Consider the following 25604-nt stretch of genomic DNA (forward strand, 5'->3'; position numbering starts at 1 on the left):
TGAACGAGTCGTTGATAAGAACACAATGGTGATCAAGTCATTCACAGTACGCAAGTTGGTGCCATCAAATGATTAACAAAAATCGTTTGGAGTCAAGTTAACACAACCTTGTTATAGTATGCTTTCAAAATAAACCCTGCCTCAATTAGGTCTTTTAAGGGTTGTAACGTGGTCTGGTTCACGGTTTTTTGAAGCAAAAGGATATAAGGCTCAAAATTTATTTTTACCCACCCCTTCTTCTTGATGATCTCCAGTTCCTATATTCAGTTAATTCAATACACGCATTCAACTTCCAAGAGGGTTCGAAGGTGTGATGAGGATTCAAGACGAATTTTCTTGAAATGGCAGTCACCTTATTATTTTTTTGTTGAGGATTTTGGTGACCTCTTTTGATTGATTTTCTTTATCCCTAATTTTGCCTGGACCGTTTTTTTGAAGCTTTCGGTCCATCGGGATGCCCTAACTTTTGCCTAAGTCATTTTGTGGTTTTTGACTTAGCGGGCTTTTTTTATTTTTTTTTTAAAGGTATTGACTGCCACATTATTGGTGGATAAGGATCAACCAACACTAATTTTAGCTTTTCTTAACTTCTTCGACACTTCAACATGTGCGCGAAGGATAACATGTGGTTGAACCTAATTGGAGGGCGTTCATATGGACGATTTTTTTTGAAAGATCGAATGCATGATCAAACTATCTGAACATAACTACCCTGCCCCAGGTTAAGATTAAGGGTTTTAGATCCGAAATAAACACCAACTTCTAGGCTCAAAGTGGTTGACTAGGGATTAACTCCTTATTTCTTCAGTGTTTGGGGATTTGAAACAATGTCTTACATCATCGACAAGGTTTTACTCAAAAGCATACCACAACAATTTCAGGTGTTTTATTTTCATCATCCTCCTTCCAATCTTTGTTAACACAACGATTTGATAAACAAAAGTGAATGAGAGGAGTATTTTTGTTTTTGTTTTTTAACATAAATGAAAAACGAGTGAATACGAATGGATTAATTCAAAAGATGCATAAACATTTCAATAATCTTACCAATTCAAATGAAACAACAATGTTTAAAAGAAAATAACAACCAACATGCAAAGAAACTACAAAAGAAGTGTTGAAACAACCAAATGATTGCCAGCTCTAGGGAATTGACTTCTTCAAACTTGAAGGTTTGGATCAACAAGCTTTTCGACATTGGCATGATGATCTTCAAATTCTTTTCCTTCATTCTCATCGTTGAACGCAACCTTCTTGAATCCACTACTCACTTCTCCTTTTCTTTCATTGGTATGGGTCGTGACATTGGAAATCCAAAACAGTATCTCAATGCTCTTACCAGGAAACAATGATAGCTCATTAGCCACATCCCTGACATCTTCCTTGTGGAACAAAACCTTGAGGGGTCTCAAGGGTCCTTTCCCTTTCTCATTACCTGGCTCAGAAATCAAGGTATATGTACCTGAACCTTCCTTCTTGAGTGTTAGTGACCCTATGTCAATCAATCCTCGCAATTTGAGCTTAAAACTCTTGCATTCCTCGATGGGGTGCCCCATTGTCCCAGTATGGTATTCGCACTTGACCTTCGGGTGATCTTCTTCAAAGATTAAGCTCTTTTTGTTAATCAGTCCTCGTACCAAGGCTTTTAGTGCTAAGCAAGAATCTAGGTCATGTCCCAATGCCCCCTTATGGAATTCACATGTTGCATTTGGATTGTACCATGGCAGGTATGGTGACACAAGTGTGAGAGCTCGAGGGGTCACCAAAGCATTTTGGATCAGCTGCGGATAGAGCTTGCTATATGGCACCGGAATCAAGTCATTGTGATCCTTGTTCCTCTTGTTCTGATTTTGATTTTTGTTCTGAACCTAGCTTTGGTGACTCTGAGGAGCAATAACCAGAGGATGTTGATGATGACGTTTTAAGGGAGGTCTATATACTGGTAAATGAGGAATTTCCACATAGAATTTCCCTTGACTTGGGGTAACACCAGATGGATGTGGAGTAATAGCTCTCTTTGTTGCAGCAGCGTATATTGGGTGACCCTCTTTTCTCAACAAGACTTGCAGGGTTTCCAAGATCCATCTCATTTGGCTCTTCAAAAGATTAAGTTCCTCCTTCAGTGCTTCTTGGCTTTTCCTTAGGTCGTCCATCACCTCCTGAGACATGGTTCTTTGTTCTAAACGCGTGTTAGGAATCACTTTGCTGATCATGGACAAAGGATGAATGAGTTTTTTTTTGTATTTTGTTTGGAAAATGACATGCGTTATGATGAGATGCAGATGCAATGAAATGTGAATGAATGCAATGCAAGCCATGCACGTTTGTTTTTTCATACACGGGTTCAAAAGTCTGAGGTACTGATGAATCTGATTGTTTTGTATGGAACATGGTTCTCACCAGGTATGGTTTAAGGTTTTTTTTTTTTTGAAAAAGTTCCTAGAGTCATGGATCCATTAGACTGTTTGCTACCTGCGGCAACTTACTTGCCGGGCATCAACTCCATCTAAAGAATCTACTCTAAGTGAGGTTCTCGCATCGATCCAACGAGAAATACATCTCGCAGACCCACACTACGCAACCATCTTTCCTAGTTGGGCAAAGAACTAAGGTTCTACAAATGGTTCTCAGAGTCATGGATCCTAAAGAAAATATCGAAGCTTACGGCAACTTACTTGCCGAGCGACAACATCCTCTCAAGAATCTACTCTAAGTAAGGTTCTCGTACCGACCCAACGAGAAATACATCTCGCGGACCCGCACTACTCAACCTCGTCCTATCTTATGTTTTTACTCGAGACTCGGGTAAAAAGTCTTTCCCACATGGTTTGCAATCAGAGTATCCAAGTACCAGTGGGCGTCAAATGTTCATGTAAGAACACTAGTTGGTAACTCTATCGATGTTGGCCAGTAAGAGTCACAATAAGCTGTTTTATATATGAGAATTGAGTTTCTCATTTTTAGTTGTTGCACATTCATTTTATACTAATTCTCCTCTATTTCCTTCATAACACAAGTTCCCTAGTGAAAGAATAGAAGAAAGCGATAGCAGAGACCAAGCAAACTCCATCATTTTAGGTTCGAATAAATAAGTGGAAAGATGAAACTTCAAGAAGCGTTCACGAAAATCATTTCTCCGCCTCTTTCTATTATCCACAATTACGATATGTTATCTATTTCATCATTATTCATGTTGAGTTTTATGTTTTTGCAATTAGTCATGATAATTATAGGTTATTGTTATTGTTTAATATTATATGTTGTTGTGATTGAGTGAGATTTAAATTGTTTTTTGTATTGTTGAGAATGTTATATATTATTTTTGTAGTTGTTTCATTCATATTGTGCTTTTTGTGTTGTGATTGTTAAGGTGTAGTTGACAATGTTGTTTTTGTATTGTTTTATTATAGTATACATTGTTGTTGAAAATTGATTTACTAAGTTGTTTATTGGGAATATTGTTATTGCATTGTTGTATTATTGTATTGTTAAATGATTTTATAACTTTTGATATAAATTATAGAATGTATTCTGGATCGTAGTTGGATGAAAGTTGATAGATTAAGTCTTGTGTATGAGAAATGAGTTCTTGAATTCCTTGAATACATGGAAACAAATCTTCCTGGCAATAATGAAACATTTTATTGTCCTTGTGTTATATGAAAGACTATTAAAAAATTTCAAAGAAAGAAATATTCCATCACCTATGTTGTGATGAAATTTGTCAAAATTATACAATATGGACGTGGCATGGTGAAGTAGATAAAAAACAAAAAGCGATGTCACAAAGACATCAAATTGATGTATATATGGATGATCTACTAGAAGAGATGATCCATGATATTGGAGAATCTTATTTTAGAAAAGCCCGTATTTATGATACTTTATGTAGTGACAAGGATGCACTGTTATATAAGGGGTGCATAAGTTTTACATGATTCTCTGCGGTGTTAAAATTGTTTAATCTGAAGGCAAAAAGTAGGTGGAAGGATAAAAGTTTCATAAAATTTCTTGAGTTGTTGAAACAAATACTACCAAAAGATATCAATTTTTAGGACCCTAGTAATGAGGCCAAGAAGATATTGTGTCAAGTGTGTCGCACCTCGAAAAATGGGGATACGACTTTAAAGCGAAGCGCGATCGCACGCTCGCAATGATGGACTGAACAGAGTCGCCACCGAACTTTATTTATTCCCAAAATGGGAAAGGGAAAATATCGATAAAACCCAAGACAAAAGAAAGGATAAGATATGGTCGTCGCAACCAATATCAGGGTTCGGGAGTCGATTACGCAAGGGGAAGGTATTAGCACCCCTCACGTCCGTTGTACTCAACGGGAACCATTAGGTCAGTTGTGTGCGTTAGTGTTAGTTGAAATATTAGGCTTTTCAATTTATTAGGTGGGAAAGAAAGAATAGAAGAGAGAAGAGATGTTTTTGGATTTTTGATGAAGGACTAAACCTAAATTTTTTATTAGTGGGCCTGACAAGATTTATAAATCCTGCTCCTACGTATCTCAATAGAGAAGTCAAGGCTTACGTAGTTCTGGATAGAAAAATGTTTGTTTGTTGGTCGATTTTAGCGAAAGCTATATTGTAGTAATCGACAAAAACATTGTTTTACCCAAAACAGATGAGGAGTGGACGCATACCACACATCGAACGGATTTATAAATCTACATTCGGAAAAGCGTCACTTATCTCTACTCAATAATCGTGGACGAAACATTGTTTTGTATCACTTAAGACAATATATCTTTCATTTATAAAAAGGTTCTTTGATTAGTCGCACGGCGGCGAGAAAAGGGTTTGATTGGTTGGATGTATTTTGAGTGATGGCGAGAACTTGGATGAGCAAGATATACATCTCGAATCCTAGTTTCAGGAGTGCATGGTATACACCATGTTCCATTTCCATCTTTATTGAAAAAGGTTAAGATAGGAATTAAGTATTTTGGAATTTGAAAGACGAGTACTTGTGACCTACAAGCTCTTACAGCTTGGGTCTAATACTCGGGACTACGTCTGGACATTCCACCCAGGCAGTCTGTTTCTTTCCAATATTGCTAAGAAAATGATTCGAATATTTATGAATGTTTTGGAGAGAAGACGAATATTTATGGCTTGGAAGCTCTTACAGCTTGAGCCTAATATTCGGGATTACGACTGGACATTCCATCCAGGTAACCTTTTTCTTCACGTTTTATTTAGAAAATGATTTGAATATTAGAGTGTTAAAGAGAAGACGAATATTAACGGCTTGCAAGCTCTTACAGCTTGAGCCTAATATTCGGGATTACGACTGGACATTCCATCCAAGTAACCTTTTTCTTCCAACTTTATTAAGAAAATGATTTTGAATATTAAATTAAAACAATTAAAGTACCGAGGTTTGAAATTATTGAAAGTTAAGTTGATGTTGCTTAAGAGCTCATTGTAAGAAGGCCCAAGAGTAAGCCATGTGAGGTTGATGGCGATGCTTAAAAGCAATCGACTTACAAGGGGCATGGAAATGGGCTCGACATTGAATCAAGAAAAGTGTGATTTTAATAGTTTAAAGCGGCTTTGAATGGATGATGATGTTAAAAGAAATAAACAGATTTGTGTTATTAAATAATAATGAAACTATGAGTATAATAAAACATAAACATAAAGAATGTTAAAATAAATAAAATGCTAAAAGAAATAAAATGCTACATATGTGGGTATTGAACCCACTCCACTATAGACCAAAGAAACCACCCCTCTCCATGTGGCCACTTATGACTAGTTGTTATTTTGATGCTAGTTTGGATAAATAAACTAAGATAGATTAAAAATTAGAATTAAAATAAAAACTAATAAAAAAAGAAATCTGTTGGACTACCATAATTAAACCCAGCCGCTTGGTTGTTGGGTTTTAGAGGCTGGTGAGTTGGGAATAGTAAAAAAATGGAATCATTGTTAAACACCAACGTTAATGTCTACTGGAAACACTCAAAGGTCATTTAAATGGAGTTAAATGGTTTGTCTTATAATTTTTAATTAAAGAGCAAATGATAATAATAAAAAAAGAAATGAAAATGGAGAACGCAGAAGAATTTCGAAGCTCATCGTCCTCCTCCCAAACCTCAATCTCAGAATCTCTCCACCTTAAAACTCTCTCAAACGAAATCTCTCTCTGCTCTCAAAATCGCTCATCAACGCTCAACCTCGCTCATTTCTCTCACTCTCCCAACGAGTCTCTCTCAATCGGGTCACTCTCACCCTCACGCTAAAAAAAACTACAACAGAGATTGAAAATCCCAAACGGAAAACTCACCTTCGGTGGTTTGGCAACTCAGGTAACGAATCGAATATCCTTCCTTCGCTTCTTTCCAATACTGGTTTTTGATTTGGGATTTAGGGTTTTCGCTTTTGAAACTTTTTCTCCGTTCCGCCTCTCCCAATTTTTTCTCCTTTACTGATTTGCTCTCTCTTCCTATTTATCTCTCACGAATTAGGGTTTTGATTTGGTACCCAAAGGTTCAATGGAGAAAATTTCCAGAAGTGCTTTTTTGCTCAGAATCGAGTTTGTCCTGTTTTATGCTACAATCCGGAAACGGTAATATGAACTCCTGCTTTCTCTTTGAATTTTGTCTTAATTCCAAATTGGGAATTCTTTGAAATTTTACTGCTTGGTAATTATTTTGTAGCTTCGGTTGTCACAGGGGTTCTGGATCGGTGAGGATGAGAAGACGGGGCTCACTGAAGGAAGTTTGAAACTGATTGGTGAAGGTTCCAGGAGTGTGCCTTCCAGCAATAGCATGAACTCGAACTTGAGAACAACTCTCTGTCCATAAGGCCTAGCAGATTGGACAATAATATCCTGAGGATTCTCAATCGCAACAATAACCCTCTCACAGACACCCTCAAGAACAACATTAGCGAATTTATCAAAAGAGCGAAGTGTCCCCATGAGCTTTCTACCATCTCTTAGCAATATAAGAAGTTTCTGCGGTAGAGGTAATAGGAACCAAGAGTTTATCATGTTTCCTAAACACACTGCTACACCTTTTTACAATTCCTTGATCTGCTATATATTGTAGTTCTGAAAATGATGAAGGCCCTTTCTCACGCCCAGAACCATCAATGTAATATCAGTCATCCAAATGCAGCTGCAACTCCTGGATGGTACAGAGATGGTCTTTAGGCACACCAATGGACTCCCTGCTTTGGTAAGGACCTTGATCACTAACTTATTTTGATCGAGAATTTTCTTCAGTTAATGATCTCTTACTATCGCAGGTTGAAGTGAATGGCCGGACTGACCTTGGATGTTGTCTATCCTTGCCTTGGCTCTGGTGTCGCTTTAGCACTTGGAAAAATGGTGGTGATTCGAGTGAAAAGGTAGGAAATGTAACTGGTACAGGATTGCAATAATTTCTTGCTACAACCTGTTGTTGGTGCGACATTTAACTGACCATTGCATTGTGAATTGGTAGGTTCGCCCTGTCACAATTTCGGCATTAAAATGATGTTCTTTTCTTTTGCTTCTAGGCTCAAAAGGGGCGGTCGGACGGACTTGAAGCCAAAGTAACAAAAATCCTGCCTTGTAGGTTACACCATGCCGACATTTACTTACGGTAGGCTTCTTCTTTGCCCATGCCATCCAATGCATCGAAACTTGGTAAATTTATGCAGAAACTCGTTGTGTTTGATGTTGCAGGAGGACATACTGAGTTTGGTTTGTGAGCATAAAGGTTGGAAGCACCTGCTAGCATGTCCTTTTGCAAATTGAGTTCCATGGCCAACTTTTGATGAGAAGAGAAGCGCAAGTTCTGTCTTTGTGGAGAATGATGATTGCATCATAATAGCTCAGAAGAGTCCGTAAACGGCACTCACATCTATTTGGACCCATCTTCTCCTGAAATGTAAGTTTTTCTCGACAAAACTGCACTGCATTTTGCCCATTCTCTCTGTGACCCTCTCTTTGTATCTAACAGTTTTCATTTACTTCTTTTACATCATCTTGGCTCGAATCATTATTTATGTCATCAACAAGGGAGAAAAGAAGAAAAAGAAATCCAGTCATGGTGTGCGAGCAAAACTGCAGGAGTCTTAAAACATCAAATGGCAAAGGGTTGAGGAAGAGATACGCAGCCGATAGTTCAAAAGCCTCCTCTACCAAGCAAGCAAAAAATAGATGCGAATCAGCCCAACATCGTAAGTCCTTGTTTGGTTCTTCATGAGAAAACTTTTAGGCTGCTTTCTAGCTATTCATGTAGCAACCGGCCAGGATGAACGATTCTGGACTCATTAAACTAAAGGTGGTTATTTTGCATTTCTAGGTCCATTGCTCAAATATGGCAAGATAGGAGCCTCAATTTATGTCTGAAGGAATCTTGGTATAACCATACTTCTATTTTCACAGGTCCATTGCTGAAATCCAGCTCTTTCTTATTTTCCATTTTCATTATGATGCTAACACCACAACATATCCCATCACCGTATTTTCACAGTTTCAGATGTTGATCAGTCAAGCCCATCTCCATAGTGCGAATCAGACATGATTTTCCTCCTTGGTCACTCATGGTTGTCCTTCATATTCAAGGTGAGAGCAGAGAAGGGGGAGCAGAGGTATAGAAATACGTGAGTGCTGCAGAATTTGATGGACTTCCAACTTTTATCAACCTCTTGTTGAATCCAGAGCAATTTTAGCCCTCGCCGTCCATGACAATGGTTCCCCATCTGTACCGCGAAGAAGTCGAATCAAGTTCCTATTTTCATCTTTTTATCCCCGCTTTCTGTTGTAATAAGCTTATCGTTCAACACTGCATAATAGGCTTCAGTGAAACCTTCTTGAGCATTTTTGTTAGCCAAAATGAAGTTGACCGGTTTTGTTAGCTAAAATGAAGTTGACCGGTAGCATTAGCTAGTTCTTTATACCAAAACTTCTCTGATTTTTGCACTTTAATGCCAATGATATTAGCAGGACTCGTAGAAGCAGAAGTTCTATATGTCGCATTACTGGAGACTTCAATGACCGCTGGTTTCCTCATAGAGAAATTCTTGATTCTCTTGGTTCGTTTTTTAGCAACATGTAGCATAGAATGCAAAAATTTAATGGCATTCGTCCCGCAACGGCTCCAAGGGACGTTCCAATGATAGTTCCACCTGATAGACCTCTAGTGCTTGTGAAGATGCACATAATTACTAGCATTCACGTCCTTCTCAGGAATATAAACCGAACCAGTCCCTTAGCTAAAATTCACACCAGAATTACCTCTGTAATAACTTAATCATCAATTTTAGTCTTATTCGAAATCAAATTCCAAAGAAATCTCAATTCTAAAAGGATAAGTAATAACCAAACCATAATCCTTGAGAACATCACTAGTCCCACAAAACAATTAACATCAACATTAAGAGTTCCTCCAAATTAGCCTGCTGTACATCAACATGAACAGAACCATCCTCAAGAGGGACTCCTTTGAGAAAACCGACAGGTGGCTTAAATGCAACCGAATTCTTAACTTTCTGATACATAACAGTCCAACTATGTTGGTGCTCTTCTATTGACAACTTCCTCGGTAGCAAATCTGCCCAGGCTGAATCCTCGGTTGGCGTTACATGATAGTGAGACATCACTCCTTTCTCCCATGTCTCATTCTTTGATGTCCCTAATCCGTATTGCAATGTATGTGATTGAGTAGGACTGTTTGTGCATTTTGTTACAGCAGCATAACCACACAACATGAAGGCCATACAAACATATAAAAGAGCCTCCATGTTTCAGAGAACCAATCAAAGTGGAGGTAAAATAAATGGAACTGAAAGGCAGCACAGAAATTTACAACTGAATTGAACCAAATCAAAAGGGATGAACTTTGACAAAAGGATAGCATGGTGAGAAAGTTACAAACATGGTTATGTGAAGAACGGTTCTTTGTGAACCAGAAAACGAAAATATGATGGAAAAAATTCAGGACCAAAATCGGGGTATGACAAAGTGGTTTGAAGTATATCAAAATACATGCATGCCGCAATGATTGCATATTATACAGGTAAGAGCATAAAAAATTGAATCAATTTCTGAAATACAGTGAGTCGCGCTACAAGGTGAATGACAACAGTGGTGATGACGATGACAATGATAGCATGAAATGTCCTCCTGCCAAAGTGTTATCGTCCCTGCCAATAATTCCAAGGTTCAAGAGACTGTTTGGTAATGCAAATGTTGCAAAGAGTATTAGATGGCATGCATATGAAATAAAATGTGATGAAAAAATTTGCCATGTAGTTAATTCGTTGCAATGGAAGAAAATTGATTTATTATTTCCGGATTTTGGCCATGAGCCAAAACACCTCAAGCTTGGACTTGGCACGTATGGAATGAACCTCTTTGGTAATGTGCGTACTAACCATACTTCATGGCATATTCTTTTCACGATTTACAACTTATCTCCTTGGTTGTGCAAGAAGCACAATGTCATACCCCAAAATTTGCCCGTTGACATTACAAAGCATTTTCCAAGACCCTCTGACTTGTTCTGCAAGGCACTGATATCAAATGGACAAAAGCCCACTCATAACAGGCCCAACCCACAGGCGGCCCAAAACAGCTTGCTCGCTAGGCGAGCAACTCCTTCGCCTAGCGAGCATTTCATCATGCCACTCGCCCAGCGAAGCATCAGGTCCAGAAAAAGCCCAAACCTAGTTTGCTCGCTAGGCGAGCAATTCCTTCGCCTAGCGAAGCTTGCGAGAATTTGAAAATTTGGACCTCATTTTAAGCCCATTAGGTCACCATTGCCACTACTATAAATACATGCTCTTCTGCCACGAACAAGGACACACGAAAACGGAGAAACAACACGGAAAAGTAGAGGAAGACGGACGGAAACCCTAGCACGGGAACCTTGACGGCCACGTATCCGCACCGGAGTTACCGCTGCCCAACTCAACCCGACACCAACAAGGATCTGTCAATTCAGCATCATTACTAGATTTGCCAACAGGTTTGTGTATCAATACCGTTTTATGTCTTCATTCCATAAGTTCTAAATGCATAACACCTCATGATATATTGAATTTTTGGATATGGGATCATACTTTGCATGCAAGCTCAAATGTGTCTGAACATCATGAATATTGGACCATGTTATTTCTGTAATTGAATGTGATAAGATATGTAACATGCTGGAGTCATACTGTTCTGAAATTCCAAACCCGTGGTCGCTCGCTAGCTCATCGCTAGGCGAGCCTGCAGCGAGCCTTCGCTGAGCCTTCGCTAGGCGAGGCAGAGGCGAACGGGACAGGGGCTGCTTTGTCCCTTTGCTGTTCCATTTTATGTGTATTCCATTATTGTTGCATCATTTGGCCTGAACTCTAACTGTTATGTGCATTTTATGGCATTTTATGGTATTAATCAAATCATATTTTATCCTTATGCTCTAACCCGTGCGTTGAATGATGTAAAAGCTTCCATATCCCCAATGAAGTGGCCGGCTAGGTATCCTTACGTGCGAGAGACTTTCGTGGAGATGGATTCCAAATTACTTCACTTTAATGTGAAGATTCATATTGATTACCAATTAATTTTAATGTGTCGATTTTTAATGTATTGATTGATCTTAATGTGTTGATTTTGATGTATCGATTTAATGCGGTATCACCATAATTACCTAATGAACTTAAAATATGGACTTTAAATAAATGATATTGGACCTCTCTTTATTACCCCACGGTTACGTAATACGGTCATGTCCCGCGAATATGGGGATATCCTTAGCAAAGACCCTTCGGTAAAATCATCATAGTCCCTCGGATGTTGCCTTCGAAAATACGATTTTGTCCCTCAATGACCCTTCGGTGTAGCCTACGGTTAAATGATGATAGTCCCTTCGAATGCTAAGGTATCCTCACAACTGTTGCCTTCAATGACCAACCGATGACCCTACGATGACCCTCCTACATCCCCAGGATAAAACTACTTACTTCTCAATAGTGAGGACAGTTTTACCCTCATAAGGATAGGAAATGCCCGGAAAGACTTCGGACAGGTATAACCTTGATTGCTCATTCATAACAAAAAAATACTTTTCGCCTCACACCTTTCAAACATCTTTTTGGAAAATCACCACTTAGCATACATCCGCACTAGGATCATTGCCGAGTTATATTTTTCTAAACTATTTTCTAAATTAAAACGAGATAACCACTTTGTATACATTCATGCAAGAATCATTACAAAGTTAAATTCTCATTTTGCAAAACATTTTTCACACCTTTCTCAACCCCCTTTTTCAAACTAAAAAAAAAAAAACATAAATGATTGAGCAATTGAGAGCCCATGGATAACCATGGATACAAAGGGTGCTAATACCTTCCCTTTGTATAAAGTACCTCCCGAACCTAAGAATTTAAAATTAAGGTCTTTCCTGTTCTTTTCCACCTTTCCTTATGGGATAAAAGAAAAGTCGGTGGCGACTCTTGCTAACCGCGACATTGCGATTACAAATCCAATAAGGTCCAGTTCACCGTACGACAGAACTGGCGACTCTGCTGGGGAATAATAAAGAGAGGTCCACCTTAAAAATCATTTATGTTTGAATTTGTTCTTCTGTTTTAAGGGATTGTTTGAGTGAAAGATCCTACACCCGGATCTAGTGTACCTTAGGTAAGTAGCAATAGATCATCGCGACTATCCGGCGTATACTGGAATGGTTAAAATGATAGCTACGGTTAATGTGACACTTTGGTTGTCCTGATGTTCCTCATGTTCACTTGAGGAAAAATTTGGCTTCCGCGTGGTGTCATCAAAGCATTAACCAGACCTTTAGAACCCTAATTGACTCATCCTAGCCATTAGAAAGTAGTGAGATAACTGGCTTCGGTTCCGACTGAGGTTGGTCGATACTCGATACTACACTCTTTGAGATTGGACTTTAGGGAAGCTTCGGACAACCACTTGGTGTTGTACTGAAGTGGACTTAAGGAAAGGTCGATGATTTGAGATCCTTCTAGAACCCGGTTACTATTCTAGGACAGGTCGAACCAACCAAACTTCAGTAGGGAGGGTATTTACCTATGAAACTCATGCAAGCCTTAAAACCTAGGAATGATTGTTGTGTGACATGTCTGTGCTTGCATAACATCATAACATCATAACATCATAACATCATCATAGCATCATAGCATCATCATACTAACCATTTCGAGGACTTAGGAATTTAGCTTTGCTCTTTGAACAGGTTATGGCTTCCAGGAAGACTATCCGGATCAATCTTGTAACGATCTCTCCTCAACTCAAGGATTTGGTGTTAGAACTTCCCGATCATGCTCGGTTCAACAAGAAACATGGTTATCTTCTCAACTTAGTTACCACTGGTTTCAAAGAAGATATGATGAGAGTCCTATTCCAGTTCTTCGATCCTAAACATCATTGCTTCACTTTCCCAGATTATCAGTTGGTACCCACATTAGAAGAATTCTCCCAGCTGCTCGGGATACCTATCCTGGACCAAATACCTTTCAGTGGTTTAGAAAAGATGCCAAAGTCTGAAGAAGTTGCCGCAGCTTTATGCATGACAAAATCTGACATTGAGACCAATTGGGTAACAAGGAGTGGAACGAAAGGTTTACTCGCCAAATTTCTGATAAGTAAGGCCCGAGAATTCCTAAAAGTTGTGAATGTCCATGCTTTTGAAGATGTTTTAGCATTGCTAATCTATGGTTTGGTGCTATTCCCTAATCCGGACCAATTCATAGATGTGAATGCTATTAAGGTATTCCTCACACATAATCCTGTGCCTACCTTGCTTGGAGATGTCTTGCATTCCCTTCACACTCGTACTATGAGGAGGCAAGGGACTCTCTTGTGTTGCGTACCTTTGTTGTCTAGGTGGTTTATTTCGCACCTCCCTCAATCAGTCTTGAAGAATGATCAAAATCTGAAATGGTCTCAAAGGATAATGGCACTCTCCCATTCAGACATCCGTTGGTGTTCCAATCTCAGAGAAAACGTCACCCTCATCGACCGTTGTGGAGAATTCCCTAATGTACCACTCCTGGGGACAAGGGGAGGTATTACTTATAATCCTGCCTTAGCCCTACGTCAGTTTGGGCATGCTCGAAGAGATGGTCCACATGAAATGATTATTCAAGGTACAGTGTTTGACTATGACAATGACTCTCAAGGTCTCCGCCAAAAGTTTGTACGAGCTTGGGGCATGGTGAAAAGAAGCAATTTAGGAAAGAAAAATTCTATTCCTATGGAGCCTTATCTCAGATGGGTGCGCGCCAGAGCTCGCGAACTTGTCATGCCATATCTTGCAGTCGGACCAATGATTGTTGAATCAGAGGTCGAAGGAGGTACTTCCCAGATTATTCCTTATCCAGATATGCCTACTGATGTTGAAGAATTGAAAAGATCCTGGACCCAGTTGAGAGAGGAGAGAGATACTTTCGAAGCTCAGTTCAATGCAGAAAGGAAGAAAGTGTTAGAGCTCACCAGTCAGCTTAATGAGGAACGAAGACTCAATGCATATCTTCGCCCGAAAAGAAGTCGCCCCTGGGAGACTTGAGCTTTGTATTTTTACTATTATTCCTGTTGTAATGAACATTGATAAAAAAAAAGTAGCAATAAAACATTTCCCTCTTGTTGGGGATTTATGTAGAGTTAAATTCCAAAAGTCCTTGAAAACATTTCATACATTGCATCGCATAACATAACATTGCATAACAGGTGTTCTAAAAGACCATATTCTCACGGTCTGCCTCTTAAACAGAAAAATGGATCTCGAACAGACTGTCAAAGATCTCCAGACTCAGAATGCTCAATTCAAGGAGATGATGCTGAGCTTATCCAAGGGGCAGGAGGAACTGAAGGCTCTTTTGGCCGAAAAGAAGAAGGACAAGAAAGCTGTGAGTTTCATTAACCCGGGAAGAAGGCGTAAAGGACAGGCTACGGGAATCAAATTTGGAATCCCGAATGGTCCAGAAGAGGGGGCGGAAAATGATTCAGAGGAGGAGAATGCTGATTTCTCTAACCCTGAAGATGAGGATGAAGAGTATGAAAATGAACAGTACTCTCCAAGAGATGATAAGTACAAACTGCTGGAAGAACGCATGCTAGCCATGGAGGGTCAGAAGACACCTGGTCTGGATTTCGAAAGTTTGGGTCTGGTCTCCGATGTGACCATTCCTCGCAAATTCAAAATCCCCACTTTCAATAAGTACGATGGTGCGTCTTGTCCTCAGATGCATCTAAGGGCTTATGTGAGAAAGATCCAGCCACATACCACTGATAAGAAACTGTGGATCCATTTCTTCCAAGAGAGTCTATCTGGCACTCAGTTGGAATGGTATTATCAGCTCGAGAGCTCTGACATCCGCACCTGGACTGATTTAGCAACGGCTTTCTACAAGCAGTACCAGTACAATTCTGAATTAGCACCTACTCGGCTACAGTTGCAGAATATGGCTATGGGATCTAAAGAAAGCTTCAAAGAGTATGCTCAGAAATGGAGAGATTTGGCCGGCAGGGTCAAACCCCCTATGACTGACCGAGAATTAGTAGACCTGTTCATGGGTACCCTGACTGGCCCATTCTACAGCCACCTATTGGGGAGTTCTTCATCAGGTTTCACTGAACTTATACTGACAGGTGAACGGGTCGAAAGCGGCATTCGAAGTGGAAAATTACAGGCAGCTACTTCTACAAGCAGTAAAAAGTCCTACCAGGGGAAGAATGAATCGAATGCTGTGTATGGTCAGAAGAATCATAACAAGAAAATCGGTGACCATGCCATTGGAGCAGTGACGATTGCAGCCCCGCCAGCTCAAAACTTCCAGCAAAGACAAGACAGACCAAGAAGGCAGTTTACCAAGCTCAATATGACTTTAGCACAAGCACTGCAAAGTATGCTAAAGGTAAACCTAATCACTCTCAGAGGTCCTCCTGCAAATGTCAACACTGCTTCGCCTCGTTACAATCCCAATGCCAGGTGTGCATATCACTCCGATAGCCCCGGGCATGATACAAATGATTGTTGGCTGTTGAAGAATAGGATTCAGGACATGATCGATGCTGGGGAAATTGAGTTCGAGCCCCCGGAGATTCCTAATGTCATCAATGCACCTATGCCTAATCATGACAAGGCTGTTAATGCTCTCAATGACGATTCTCTCATCACTACTGTAGCGGATTTAACATCTCCTCTCCCGATCATAAAGAGGAATTTATTGCAAGCTGGTTTATTTCCAGGTTGTACTGAAGATTGCAATCTCTGCACACTTTGGCCCGGGGACTGTCTGAAGTTGAGGAATGGTATTCAACAGCTGATGGACGATCGTACAATTCTCTTTGAAAGGGTTTCTAAGACGGAAAACCCTGTTGAAGAAGTATCTGTGATTGCAAGGTCCAAGGTTCCAGTGAAGATTACTGCCCCCAGAATACCTGTGAAGATTGTTGCTGAGCCCAGAGTAGCTCCCCTGATCATTACTGCACCTGGCCCGATCCCGTATTCCTCAAGCAAAGCTATTCCGTGGAATTATGGAGGTGATGTTTACGTCCATGGCGTAAAGCAAGTTGGTGATCCTGCTAATCCTAATGACATTGTTGGGACTAGTAAAGTTACTCGAAGCGGAAGGATCTTCTCTCCAGAGATCTCACCCCCAGCTCCTGAGACTCGAGGAAAGGAACCAGTCAATCCTTCTCAGTCAGAGACACCGGTCGAAGATACTACTGAAGACGTTGCCAAACGAGAAATGGAAGAAGTGTTGAAAATCATTCGCAAGAGTGACTTTGATGTTGTGGAGCAGTTGGGGCATACCCCATCTAAGATCTCAATGTTATCATTGCTGTTATCTTCTGAATCTCATGCCAATGCGTTGATAAAATTCTTGAAGACTGCTCATGTGCCTCAGGAAACATCTGTCGATCAGTTCGAACATTATGTGGCTCACTTGGCTGTTGACAATGGCCTAGGATTTTCCGACGCTGATCTGACACCAGCGGGAAAGAACCATAATAAAGCCCTGCATATCTCCATTGAGTGTAGGGGAATCACTTTGTCCCATGTGTTGATCGATAATGGCTCTTCCTTGAATGTGCTGCCGACAGCTGTGCTGGATAAGCTGGATTGTAAAAGCATTGAACTGAAACCTAGTGACATTGTGGTACGTGCTTACGATGGTGCGAAGAGTGTTGTCCATGGCGAAGTAGTCCTCCCTATCAAGATAGGACCTCAAGTCTTCAATACTACCTTCCATGTAATGAACATTCGTCCTGCCTATTCCTGCTTACTGGGACGCCCTTGGATTCATGGGGCAGGTGCTGTAGCTTCGTCTCTCCATCAAAAGTTGAGATATCCGATAGAGGGTAAGATTGTCACCGTGTGTGGAGAAGAAGAGTACATTGTCAGTAGTGTGCATACCTTCAGATACGTCGAGATGGATGGTGAATTCATTGAGACTCCTTGTCAGTCATTTGAAGTAGTTCCTCCGACCGTTCCTGTCCTTAAGCCAACTACCTGTGTACCCAAGGTTATTCGTGCTCCTCCTGCTATGATTTCTCTGAAGGATGCTCAAGCTGTGGTCGAAGATGGTGGCTGTACTGGCTGGGGTCAACTGATCAACGTACCGTACAAGTCTGACAAAGCTGGTCTGGGATTCAACTCTGAAAAGATGGTCAAAGATCAAATCAATGCTGTAGAAGATGCTGACAGTGATTGCGACCTGGATAGCTGGATCTGCCCAACAATTGGCGACGGACTCAATAATTGGAAGGCTGAAGACACTATCCCGATCTCCTTTAGTCAGGAGTAATTGTTATTGTCCATTTAGTATTGCAAATCTTTATTTTTTCAATTGAACTTCTTAAAGCATTGTGTCCATACCCGGGGCACAATAGCTAATTTGTTAAGGGTTTTGTCATTTCATAAGCATATTCATATTCAATAAATCAATGGACTTTTTCGCATTCGAATATTGCGCTCTTTATTTTTCCTGTCGTCTTTCAAACAAGCTATGCATTCTTACACACACTCACGTAACAAATTGCAGATCCGTGCTCACTCTGGATCCTATTGATAATAATTCCGCTACTGTTCATTATGACTTTGAAAATCCGATCTACCAAGCCGAAGATGGAAGTGAGGAAGATTGTGAAGTCCCTGGAGAGCTTGCCAGATTGGTACTGCAAGAAGAAAGGACTATACAGCCGCATGAAGAGTCCCTCGAAATTGTAAATCTGGGTACTGAGGTAGACAGAAAAGAAGTCAAAATAGGAGCAGGATTGGAAAGCAGTGTCAAGGAAAGATTGGTTCAGATGTTACATGACTATGTAGAGGTTTTCGCTTGGTCTTATGAAGACATGCCCGGGTTGGATACTGATATAGTGGTACATCGGCTGCCTACGAAGAAAGACTGCCGTCCTGTCAAGCAAAAAGTTCGCCGCATGCGTCCTGAAATGTCCGAGAAAATCAAAGCCGAGGTTATGAAACAATTCAATGCCGGTTTCCTAGCCGTTACTTCTTATCCTCAATGGGTTGCTAATGTGGTGCCAGTGCCAAAGAAGGATGGTAAGGTGCGAATGTGCGTAGATTACAGAGATTTGAATAAAGCGAGTCCCAAAGATGACTTTCCACTCCCGCACATTGATGTTCTGGTAGATAACACCGCTCAACACAAAATATTCTCATTCATGGATGGATTCTCGGGTTATAACCAGATTAAAATGGCACCTGAAGACATGGAGAAAACTACGTTTGTGACGCAATGGGGCACTTTCTGTTACAAAGTAATGCCATTCGGTCTAAAGAACGCCGGGGCAACGTACCAGCGTGCCATGGTGGTTCTGTTCCATGATATGATTCATCATGAGATAGAAGTATATGTGGATGACATGATAGCTAGATCTCATACTGAGGAAGAACATCTCGATCATTTATACAAACTGTTTGAGAGGTTGAAGAAGTACAAGTTGAGATTGAATCCGAACAAATGCACCTTTGGCGTAAGATCCGGTAAGCTCTTGGGCTTTATTGTCAGTGGTAAAGGAATTGAGGTTGACCCGGCTAAAGTGCGAGCTATTCAGGAAATGCCAGTTCCCCGTACGGAGAAAGAAGTCAGAGGTTTCTTGGGACGCTTGAACTACATTGCTCGATTTATCTCCCACTTGACCGCTACCTGCAAACCCATCTTCAAATTGCTGAGGAAAAATCAAGAAATGATATGGAATGACGAATGCCAAGAAGCTTTTGACAAAATCAAGAACTACCTCCAGGAACCTCCGATTTTGATACCACCAGTTGAAGGAAGACCTCTAATCATGTATTTGACCGTGTTAGAAAATTCAATGGGGTGCGTATTGGGGCAACATGACGAGTCTGGTCGAAAAGAGCATGCCATATACTACCTGAGCAAAAAGTTTACCGACTGTGAAACAAGATACTCACTGCTCGAGAGAACTTGCTGTGCTTTGGCCTGGGCTGCTCGCCGACTAAGACAGTATATGTTGAATCATACCACTTTGTTGATTTCTAGGATGGATCCCATCAAATACATGTTCGAGAAGCCTGCCCTCTCCGGAAGAATAGCGAGATGGCAGATGATCTTAACAGAGTACGATATCCAGTATACTACCCAGAAAGCAATCAAAGGAAGCGTGCTGGCTGATCATTTGGCTCATCAAGCGGTGGACGATTACCAATCTATGAATTTTGAGTTCCCAGATGAGGATGTCATGCTTGTTACGGATTACGAAAAACCTAAACCAGATGAGGGATCCGAATGGGGATCCCGATGGACTATGGTCTTTGATGGATCTTCTAATGCATTGGGCCATGGTGTTGGGGTTGTACTCATTTCTCCTGGAGGTTACCATACGCCTCTCACTGCTAGACTATGTTTTCATTGTACCAATAATATGGCTGAGTACGAAGCATGTATTTTTGGACTCAAAGCTGCTATAGATTGGCGAATCAAGTTTTTGAGTGTGTATGGAGATTCGGCCTTGGTAATCAGTCAGATTAAAGGGGAATGGGATACTAAACATCCAAATCTCATCCCTTATCGAGAGCAGGTGATGACGTTAATCCCATACTTTGAAGAGATAACGTTTGAGCATATTCCACGAGAGGAGAACCAGTTGGCAGACGCATTAGCTACCATGTCATCTATGTTCAGAGTCAGATGGGGCAGCGAAGCTCCCATGATTACCATTGGACGGTTAGATGAACCAGCATACTGTTATGGACTTAACACTGAGAAGGTACGGGAAAAACCTTGGTTCCACGACGTAAAAAGGTACTTAGAAGCTCAGGAATACCCTGAAGGGGCATCCATCAAGGACAGAAAATTCCTGAGGAAGTTCTCCGCTAAATTCTTTCTGAGTAATGGAGTGTTATACAAACGTAATCATGATTCGACTCTGCTTCGCTGTGTGGATAAAAAGGAAGCAGAAAAGATTATGGAAGACATGCATGACGGTATTTTTGGGACTCATTCTAATGGACATACAATGGCCAAGAAGATTCTGAGATCAGGGTATTATTGGTCTACCATGGAAGCTGATTGCCACCATCACTCCAGAACCTGTCACAAGTGTCAGATCTATGCGGACAAAGTACATGTGCCTCCTGCTCCATTGAACGTGTTGACAGCTCCTTGGCCCTTTGCAATGTGGGGCATCGATATGATCGGGGAGATTAAACCTACGGCTTCTAATGGACATCGCTTCATTCTCGTCGCTATTGATTACTTCACCAAGTGGGTAGAGGCAGCCTCATTCGCTTCTGTCACCAAGAATGTGGTGGCACGGTTCATCAAGAATAGTCTTATTTGTCGGTATGGCATCCCTGAAAGAATTATCACTGACAATGGTACTAATTTGAACAACAAGATGATTACTGAACTCTGCACGCAGTTCAAAATTAAGCATCACAATTCTTCCCCGTACCGGCCAAAGATGAATGGCGCCGTGGAGGCTGCTAATAAGAACATCAAGAAGATCATACAAAAGATGACAGTAACGTACAAAGACTGGCATGAGATGTTACCATTTGCTCTCCATGGTTATCGCACTTCAGTACGCACTTCGACAGGGGCAACTCCTTTCTCTTTAGTCTACGGAACGGAAGCTGTTTTACCAGTGGAAGTCCAGATTCCCTCTCTAAGAATCATGAAAGAGGCGGGCTTAGACGAAGATGAATGGATTCAGACTCGACTCGACCAAATAAACTTGATTGATGAGAAGAGACTTGCGGCTGTTTGTCACGGGCAGATATACCAGAAGCGCATGACCCAAGCATTTAACAAAAGAGTCAAGAGACATGTATATCAGGTAGGCGACTTGGTGATCAAGCGTATCATTCTACCACAAGGTGACCCCAGAGGCAAGTGGACTCCCACATACGAAGGGCCATTTGTGGTTAAGAAGGTATTCTCTGGTGGAGCCATGATACTTGCTACAATGGATGGCGAAGACTTCCCGCATCCTGTGAACGCGGACATAGTTAAAAAATACTACGCATAAAAGAGACCCGCTAGGTCGACGTACCTAGGCAAAAGTAAGGGCATCCCGGCGAACCAAAAGGGTTCGGGCAAAAATTAGGGATATATAAAAAAAATGTACACCCGGCAAGTCGAAAACCTGAAAAGGCGGCTTGGGCAAAAAAGGGTATCCTGGTGGACTGAAAACCTGAAAAGGCGGTCCAGGCAAAAATTAGGGATTAAAGCGTATGACTATGTCCCGTTCTCTGCCACCTTCAACCAAGTTCCAGGGACTGAACAAGCCAATCACTTCTATCCGACAGCAGGAGATGAGATGCTGGAAGACATAATGGCAGTAGTGGAATCAAAATCAATAAGGACTTATTCTGCATAGCTTTCTTTTTGTTGTCTTGACAACTTCCTCTTACCAGGATTTCTGTCTCCTTGTACGCAAATTGCCTGTTTATAGGCCCTCTTTCAAAATCAATACAATTCCATTGCCAAAAAGATGCTTTTGTTTTTTACCTTTTCTGTTTTGTTTGCGTAAACGTCCATTGATTTAACTTGAATTGACTTATGCACTTGAATATGACCCATGTTTACAAAAACGCGTGCCTAAAATAGCAATAGCAATTACTACACGACTTCAGGATCGAGGAGAAGGTCTAACCGCGCTTTCCAAGGAGTCTGTTGCTAATTCGATTCCCCGGCAACGCCAATTATTCCCCAGAAGAGGTCGGCACCACCAGACAGACAGGTCATCCCTTCTATCCCCAGCCAGGCCCCGTTGGACAGAACCCAAACCCCCAGCTAAGGAAGGGCCATCAATACCAAGGTCTCCGACCAGTAGACCGAGATCTATCTCCCCAGTAGTGTCCCCTGGAAGAATGTTTCAGACGCCTAATGCATTCATTACATCATTTCATATTACATACCTGCATACGACGCTCACATTTACTTCATTCCGCATCATACACTCTATAACATATACATGCATACACACGCATACCAGGTTCGCAGGCATAAAACATCTCATGCATCATGACATTGCATGAGGCTAACGTTATTTTTCAGGTTAATTATCCTCTTGATACAATCAACACAAAGGTCCATTCAGACGGACATCCGTATCAATTACATTCAGGATTCAACTACAGCTCTCGGATATACTCCGTGTCAACATTCATTCTGACATCCTCCTAATGGTGGCATCTCTAAGCCCACCCCAGATATTCTCTGCAAATATTATCAGATACAGCCTAACGTACGGTTCATTCTGATTCAGCCCAACATATGACTCTTTCAACTCAGATACGGTCTAACGTACGATCCATTCTGACTCTCAACAACTCCAATACGGTCTAACGTACGACCCATTTGGATATTCAAATCCTCAGATGCTGTCTAGCGTACGGTATATTCCGGGGTGTAGTCTAGCGTACGACTACTTTCTTCTTCAGATACAGCCTAACGTACGGCTCATTCTGCAACTCCAATACGGTCTAACGCACGACCCATTTGGATCTTCAGTTCAGATACGATCTAACGTACGATCCATTCTGACTCTCAACAACTCCAATATGGTCTAACGTACGACCCATTTGGATACTCCCTTTCTCAGGTGCTACCTTCGGACAGGTACATTCCTGAATGGTAGTCTAGTATACGGCTACTCCCTTTCTCAGGTGCTACCTTCGGACAGGTACATTCCTGAATGGTAGTCTAGTATACGGCTACTCCCTTTCTCAGGTGCTACCTTCGGACAGGTACATTCCTGAATGGTAGTCTAGTATACGGCTACTCCCTTGCTCAGGTGCTACCTTCGGACAGGTACATTCCTGAATGGTAGTCTGGTATACGGCTACTCCCTTGCTCAGGTGCTACCTTCGGACAGGTACATTCCTGAATGGTAGTCTAGTATACGGCTACTCCCTTTCTCAGGTGCTACCTTCGGACAGGTACATTCCTGAATGGTAGTCTAGTATACGGCTACTCCCTTTCTCAGGTGCTACCTTCGGACAGGTACATTCCTGAATGGTAGTCTAGTATACGGCTACTCCCTTTCTCAGGTGCTACCTTCGGACAGGTACATTCCTGAATGGTAGTCTAGTCTACGGCTACTCCCTTTCTCAGGTGCTACCTTCGGACAGGTACATTCCTGAATGGTAGTTTAGTATATGGCTACTCCCTTTCTCAGATGCTACCTTCGGACAGGTACATTCCTGAATGGTGGTCTGGTATACAACTATTCCCTTTTCAGCAGATTCAGCCTAACGGACGGCCCATTCTGCAACCCAGATGCGATCTAGCGTACGATCCATTCTGATCTTTCTTCCCCAGCAAAGTCATCCGCCTAACGAACAGCTCACTCCGGTATTCAGACACGGTCTAACAAATGATCCATTCTGATCCCTTATTCCCAGCAGTACATGGCATACTCTGACTCCCAGCGAAGTCGACGGCATAATGGATGACTCACTATACGGTCTGATGTATGACCCGGTGTGACACCCATGTCTCTAGATACCGTCTAACGTACGACACCATCTGGAAATCTCCTCAGCAAGTTTCTTGGATGGCATCTCTAAGCCCATCTCCGTCAAGACTGATGGACAAGCGCAAATTTTCGGGGCATTCTAGTGTTCAATAATCTTTCACCTCCAGACCACGAACGGCACATACCATTCTCTTCTCTCGGTTCAAGAATATTGAACAGGGGCAGCTGTCATACCCCAAAATTTGCCCGTTGACATTACAAAGCATTTTCCAAGACCCTCTGACTTGTTCTGCAAGGCACTGATATCAAATGGACAAAAGCCCACTCATAACAGGCCCAACCCACAGGCGGCCCAAAACAGCTTGCTCGCTAGGCGAGCAACTCCTTCGCCTAGCGAGCATTTCATCATGCCACTCGCCCAGCGAAGCATCAGGTCCAGAAAAAGCCCAAACCTAGTTTGCTCGCTAGGCGAGCAATTCCTTCGCCTAGCGAAGCTTGCGAGAATTTGAAAATTTGGACCTCATTTTAAGCCCATTAGGTCACCATTGCCACTACTATAAATACATGCTCTTCTGCCACGAACAAGGACACACGAAAACGGAGAAACAACACGGAAAAGTAGAGGAAGACGGACGGAAACCCTAGCACGGGAACCTTGACGGCCACGTATCCGCACCGGAGTTACCGCTGCCCAACTCAACCCGACACCAACAAGGATCTGTCAATTCAGCATCATTACTAGATTTGCCAACAGGTTTGTGTATCAATACCGTTTTATGTCTTCATTCCATAAGTTCTAAATGCATAACACCTCATGATATATTGAATTTTTGGATATGGGATCATACTTTGCATGCAAGCTCAAATGTGTCTGAACATCATGAATATTGGACCATGTTATTTCTGTAATTGAATGTGATAAGATATGTAACATGCTGGAGTCATACTGTTCTGAAATTCCAAACCCGTGGTCGCTCGCTAGCTCATCGCTAGGCGAGCCTGCAGCGAGCCTTCGCTGAGCCTTCGCTAGGCGAGGCAGAGGCGAACGGGACATGGGCTGCTTTGTCCCTTTGCTGTTCCATTTTATGTGTATTCCATTATTGTTGCATCATTTGGCCTGAACTCTAACTGTTATGTGCATTTTATGGCATTTTATGGTATTAATCAAATCATATTTTATCCTTATGCTCTAACCCGTGCGTTGAATGATGTAAAAGCTTCCATATCCCCAATGAAGTGGCCGGCTAGGTATCCTTACGTGCGAGAGACTTTCGTGGAGATGGATTCCAAATTACTTCACTTTAATGTGAAGATTCATATTGATTACCAATTAATTTTAATGTGTCGATTTTTAATGTATTGATTGATCTTAATGTGTTGATTTTGATGTATCGATTTAATGCGGTATCACCATAATTACCTAATGAACTTAAAATATGGACTTTAAATAAATGATATTGGACCTCTCTTTATTACCCCACGGTTACGTAATACGGTCATGTCCCGCGAATATGGGGATATCCTTAGCAAAGACCCTTCGGTAAAATCATCATAGTCCCTCGGATGTTGCCTTCGAAAATACGATTTTGTCCCTCAATGACCCTTCGGTGTAGTCTACGGTTAAATGATGATAGTCCCTTCGAATGCTAAGGTAT

General features: G+C 41.4%; 1 protein-coding gene across 1 annotated transcript; it reads right to left on the reverse strand.

Annotated features, from left to right (window-relative positions):
* Window positions 1-6648: 6648 nt before the first annotated feature.
* On the reverse strand, window positions 6649-7008 carry LOC127109101 (sm-like protein LSM1B). The gene has a single exon (XM_051046035.1). It carries the CDS (start codon window positions 7006-7008, stop codon window positions 6649-6651), a length of 360 nt encoding a protein of 119 aa, XP_050901992.1.
* Between the last annotated feature and the right edge of the window lie 18596 nt (window positions 7009-25604).

The sequence above is a fragment of the Lathyrus oleraceus genome, chromosome 1 (genome assembly GCF_024323335.1).
Source record: "Lathyrus oleraceus cultivar Zhongwan6 chromosome 1, CAAS_Psat_ZW6_1.0, whole genome shotgun sequence".
In the NCBI taxonomy this organism is placed as follows: Eukaryota; Viridiplantae; Streptophyta; class Magnoliopsida; order Fabales; family Fabaceae; genus Lathyrus; species Lathyrus oleraceus.

Excerpts from the sequence above, each read along its gene's own strand:
- LOC127109101 (XM_051046035.1), bottom strand. The coding sequence starts at position 7,008 with ATGATAAACTCTTGGTTCCTATTACCTCTACCGCAGAAACTTCTTATA.